At 36.4% G+C, this 5,581-nt stretch overlaps 1 protein-coding gene across 1 annotated transcript; it reads left to right on the forward strand.

Annotated features, from left to right (window-relative positions):
• The first annotated feature begins 321 nt into the window (after nucleotides 1–321).
• LOC143595669 (uncharacterized) lies at nucleotides 322–1,899 on the forward strand. The gene has a single exon (XM_077074633.1). It carries the CDS (start codon nucleotides 322–324, stop codon nucleotides 1,897–1,899), a length of 1,578 nt encoding a protein of 525 aa, XP_076930748.1.
• Nucleotides 1,900–5,581: the final 3,682 nt, after the last annotated feature.

The raw sequence follows: 5,581 nt of genomic DNA on the forward strand, positions 1-5,581 counted from the left end.
TTACACGAGAATTCACGTTCATTTCTTCGGGGCTGCTGTGGGAAAAAAAACTGAGATTAAAAGATGCTCAACGGTACTTAGAGATAGAGGGTTGTACGAAAGGTTGTTTACCAAGGTAAAAGAAGTTTAGAATTCAGGAAAGACTTTAAAAAAAAATCAGTTTTATCCACTCCTGCACCTTCAAAGAAAGGCATTGCTGAAACTTTTGATGCGTTAGAGAGAAACGTGGTGGACTTGAAGATATAGAGAGGCTTGTGTGCAAAAGGAATTCCGTTTAATGTGTTACGTAACCCTCACTTTCTTGAAATGATAGATGCCATAATGAATGCACCTATTGGATATAAGCCACCATCAAGTGAAAAGGCGAGAACGGTACTACTTGATGAATGCGTAAGGGATGTGGAGAAGGAGTTAGCACCCGTTAAAGATACGTGGTACACCCAAGGAGTATCGATTGTTTCAGATGGGTGGTCTAATGTCAAAAGGAGCCCACTTATCAATGTACTTGCGGTTAATTCACGTAGCGCAATATTCATGTACGCGGAGGATTTTTTAGGGGTGGAGAAAACTGGAGTGGAGATTGCTAACTTTCTTAATGGAGCTATTGAGACAATTGGGCCAAGCAACATGTTGTCGGTTGTGACGGATAACGCGGAGAATTGCAAGGCTGCCGGAGAAGAGATCGAGAAGGTATATCCACATATATTTTGGTCCCCTTGTTGCGTACACACGTTAAATCTTATTTTTAAAGACATGGCAAATGCATTTTTTTGGATGTTTGACACTTATAAAAGAGGCAAAGATGTTTTTAAGTATTTCCTTAACCACACTCATGCTTTAGCAATTTTCAAAGAAAACTCAAAGATTGAATTATTGAAAGTTGCAAAGACTCGTTTTGCATCACATTATATTCTCTTGAGTAGGTTATTAAAATATCGAGAGGCACTAGCAACATTTACCGTCCTCAATTCTTTGAGGGAATTGATGAAAAGTGGGGACGAAAATAGTCGAACAACCGGAGAAAATGTGGCTAATACCATCAACGATGACTTTTTTTGGGAAGATGTTGAGAACATATTAGCCATCACAAAACCAATTTATTTGCTAGTTAAATTTTGTGATGGTGAAGGTCCTAGAATGGGAGAAATTTATGAGAAAATGGATAACATGGTTGGGGAAATTAAAGATATTATGGTGGAAAACAAGTTCTCGAATTATTTCCCTGAAATTAAAGCGATTATTGTGGCTCGATGGAATAAGATGACAATCCCTCTTCATTGTTTAGGCTTTCCTTTAAGTCCTAAGTTTTATGATAGATACTATTTAGAGAAGTTGGCACCCGATGGAGAGCGTAGAAAGGCTCCTAACGATGACAAAGAACTTACACTTGGTGTTATGGAGGCGTTTCAAAGAATTTCTAAAAATGAGGCTGAACGACAAGTGTTGCAACAACAATTTGCAACTTTTCATATGAAGAAAGGATTATATGCAAGAGCCACAAAGCAAGCCGATGTTGTCGTTATGGATGCAATTGATTGGTGGGCTACGTATGGATCGGAGACACCCGAATTAGCCGAAGTAGCAAAAAAGGTACTTTCACAACCAATTACTAGCTCTTCGGCCGAGAAAAATTGGAGTACATACTCCTATATCCATAGCGTGAAGCGGAATCGTTTAAATTCCAAGAGAGCGGATAAACTTGTGTTTATTCACTCTAACATTAGGCTTCAATCACGTTTCACGGAATCTTATAAATCGGGCCCGAACAAAAAGTGGGATATCAATCCGGAAAGCGCTTACATAGAAGGCTCAAGTGCAAGATTGGAGGAAATGATGTGGGATGATCTTGATGACGAAGGGGTTCAAAATGGGAGAGGAAAAAGGAAACGACAAGATTAGAACTTTATTGTTTTGACTTTTGAAATCTGAACTTTCTGTTTTGAATGTCTTTCTTATATGTTTTGAACTTATTTTGTACTTTGTAACTTTGTTCTTGTATGGTGGTATTAATAATGAAGATTTTGTTTTGAAGTTTGAAGCATTTTACAGTTTTGTGTTTTGGTAAGATTGCATTACTATATGCATAAGAATATATTAGACATATATCGAACCGGACTAATTGGTACACCGTACCGAAGCGTACCGAAATGAACCTATCCCCTCTGTACCGAATTCATATCGCCTAGCGAATCGCGTACCCGTACCGAAGCGTACCGCGATTTATGTGACTATGATATTTATAAAATAAAATATGTTATGAACTAATACATTAAAAATTATTACCATTATAACTATAGTATAAAAGAAGAGTTTGGTGCCACAAAGTGGACTCTTTATGTTTTTGTATATGTATTAATGATTTTGAAAGGTGGCATAAACATTGTGTTGGTTGGGTGGTTATGTTGGTAAATGAGAGTGTTTGTGCCGGTTTGTTGCCCAAGTTCGAATCCCTGATGCCACAAATTATTGTTTTATGTTTTTAATTGTGTTATTTATTTTTTTTTATGGTAGAATGGTTTATCTTTCAATATTAACTTTGTAGTGGACCGAATAGTTGTGTTGTTAAGTGAAACCGACCGATTTTGCGTACAATCACCGTATTTTGTTTTAGCATCGGTACAATTACGATAATTGACAGGATACCAATAATGTTTTTATTTTTGTTTTTTTAGTTTCGGTATCGTAACAAACGTGATGAAAACTGGCCAAATTTGTGTAGACTTATCGCCTCAATGCTCGGGTTTTACCAAAGCCCGAGCTTTACTGACCGACGTCACCTCATTGGTCCACCTCAGTTTTTAAATTGTTTTTGATTTAGTTCTGATGTCATATCGCACATAACCAAAACTGACTGAATTCGTGTCGACTTATCGCCTCAAAGCCGAGACCTATAATGTTTGGGTTTTACCAACGCCTGAGTTTTACTAACATGCCAACACGCCGGGTAAAATACTAGTTACAATATAAATCTAATCTTTTAGATAAATAATTACTAAAGGGTACCACCAAACATCACATCAATACAATGATATTTACAATTGAATCCTATATATAATTACTAAAGGGTACCACCAAATATCACACACCCTTTCATGATGATGGTGGATAAATTTAAAAATACTTAAATCATAATAACTTAGGATGAACTATACTATTACTAAACATTTAATAATAATAACATAGGTTAAGTCTAGATTATATGTATTTTAACAAATGTACAAGTTAAGGTAAGCTCCAATAATGCATACAAAAACTAACCACTGTCTTCAATTCTAATTTTGTTTTATATTAAAACTAGTAGGTCCACCCGCCACGATGCGACCGGAATTTGATGACAACTAACAAAAACGGTTACACCCATTGTCCCATGCTCACGTTACCAACAGTTTTAAATCATATCACCAAGCAAAATTTGGTCAACTTACATTCAACAAAACACAATTCAACACTTAGTTGGAATAAACACGGAAACCTGTTACGCACAACCCTCTTATGTGTCTCAATAACTTCAATTTTTATTTTTTTGTGTTCTTATTTTTTCTTTATTTGCAGCTGATACCAATTGACAATCACCGTCCACTCAATGACACAAAATCGAAGATTGACAACCAGCAACTGCTACCAAGGGTTCTGAATCGAAACCCGACAACGATAGAGACGATGGCTTGCCCACGGTTGGCCACCCCATCGCCACCACAATGTCAACGTCCCAACCCAAATGGAACCAGGCAACCGTAAATCCTCCGACCAGACTACTCAACTGCCACATCGTATTGACCGCATTTCGCCACCATCACGTCACACACCGAACCAGACAACATCCACAAACATCATCTGAATAAGATACTAATTGACCAATTTGTTAAGGTTGAGACTCAAATAATAAACTAATAAAGCAATAAACTTGTTACATATTTGTCTCAGCTCATGCTTTTCGATCTCTACTAAACAAAACAAATTAATTGGTATATTGAAATTACAAATTTTATAAATTTAGTTTAGAAAGCACGCATCAAGTCTTACCACGCTTCTGATAAGGCTTCACTTCACTGCTAGATTCACTCATATCACTGTCTTTTCTGCATAGAAACCAAACAATAAAACCATGTAAATAAAATGCACTAAAATTTGTTGGAAATAACTTTCAACAAACAATCTGTACATTAGGAACATTCAATTGGTGAATTAGAACATACTTTGTAGTTCGAAACCCCTAACCTGATTTATAGGGCACGATTAAAGGAAGCGCTTAAACCACTGCGAGACCGCCGCCATAACATCGGTTGCCACTACCATCCATCACCGCTTCTAGTTTCCGGTCTACGGAGATAGAGAGAGGTCACGGCAGATAACGATGATTGACGCGGAAAATGCCCTGAAAAATCCAAATCCATCTCAACACCGATCAATTTGAAGATACAATATATTGGAAGCTGTGGTTAGTGTGTGTGTGTAAAAGCAGTGCTCTGACAATGTCAATAGGGAAAGACACGTGTTCTAAGACGTGTATAATATTTCAGAAACGAAAGAAGCCAAAGTTAAAAGATAAGTTACAAATAAAACAGCTTGAAGTACAATACAATGATGCCACATTCTCTAAAACACGTTAAACACTGAAAAAGATTGTGTCTTTCTGGTATATGGACCAATTCGACAGGTTAAACACTGAAAAAGATTTTGCGAACTTTGGACCATTGTGATATTTGGGCGGGTCAATCTGACTCCTTGCCGTCAGTTGACTGACCAAAAAACGGTGAAATTACCCTTTTACCCCTGAGTCAATAATTAAACCTAAAACTAAATATCCAAATTTCGTGTAGTGGGTGGGGTTCAAACCCTCGACCCCCGGTTTAACAACAAACAACACCAACCAGTTGAACTGAACTAACATTTAATAATATTACACAATATATAATATATATTAAACATTTGAAATAGTTTCCTATATATTCTGTATATATGTTGTATATATATACTCTGTATATATACGCTGTATATATATACGATGTATATATACGCTGTATATATGTGCTGTATATATGTTGTATATATATATTCTGTATATATACTCTATATATATAAGTCATATATATACGGATCGGGTTTTTTTAAACGTATTTTTAAACGGCTCGTTTTTTAGTAAACTTTTCGTCCGAATACGACGAAACGGCTCGTTTTTTAGTGTAATTTTAGCTCAAAAATGACGAAACGGCCCGTTTTTTAGTAAACTTTTCGTCTGAATACGACGAAACGGCTCGTTTTTTAGTGTAATTTTAGCTCAAAAACGACGAAACGGCCCGTTTTTTAGTGAAACTTTTCACTAAAAAAAGACGAAACAGCCCATTTTTTAGTAAACTTTTCGTCCGAATACGACGAAACGGCTCGTTTTTTAGTGTAATTTTAGCTCAAAAACGACGAAACGGGCCGTTTTTTAGTAAACCTTTCGTCCAAATACGACGAAACAGGCCGTTTTTTAATAAACACGGGTCGTTTTTTATTAAACTTTTCGTTCAAAAACGACGAAACGGGCGTTTTTTAACAAACTTTTCGTTCAAAAACGACGAAACGGGCCGTTTTTTAG

The sequence above is a fragment of the Bidens hawaiensis genome, unplaced genomic scaffold (assembly GCF_021521415.1).
Source record: "Bidens hawaiensis isolate Kalapana, Puna unplaced genomic scaffold, B.hawaiensis_p1.1 tig00045459_1, whole genome shotgun sequence".
In the NCBI taxonomy this organism is placed as follows: Eukaryota; Viridiplantae; Streptophyta; class Magnoliopsida; order Asterales; family Asteraceae; genus Bidens; species Bidens hawaiensis.

What these genes read in the sequence shown, in the direction of transcription:
- LOC143595669 (XM_077074633.1), top strand. Translation starts at nt 322, where the DNA reads ATGAATGCACCTATTGGATATAAGCCACCATCAAGTGAAAAGGCGAGA.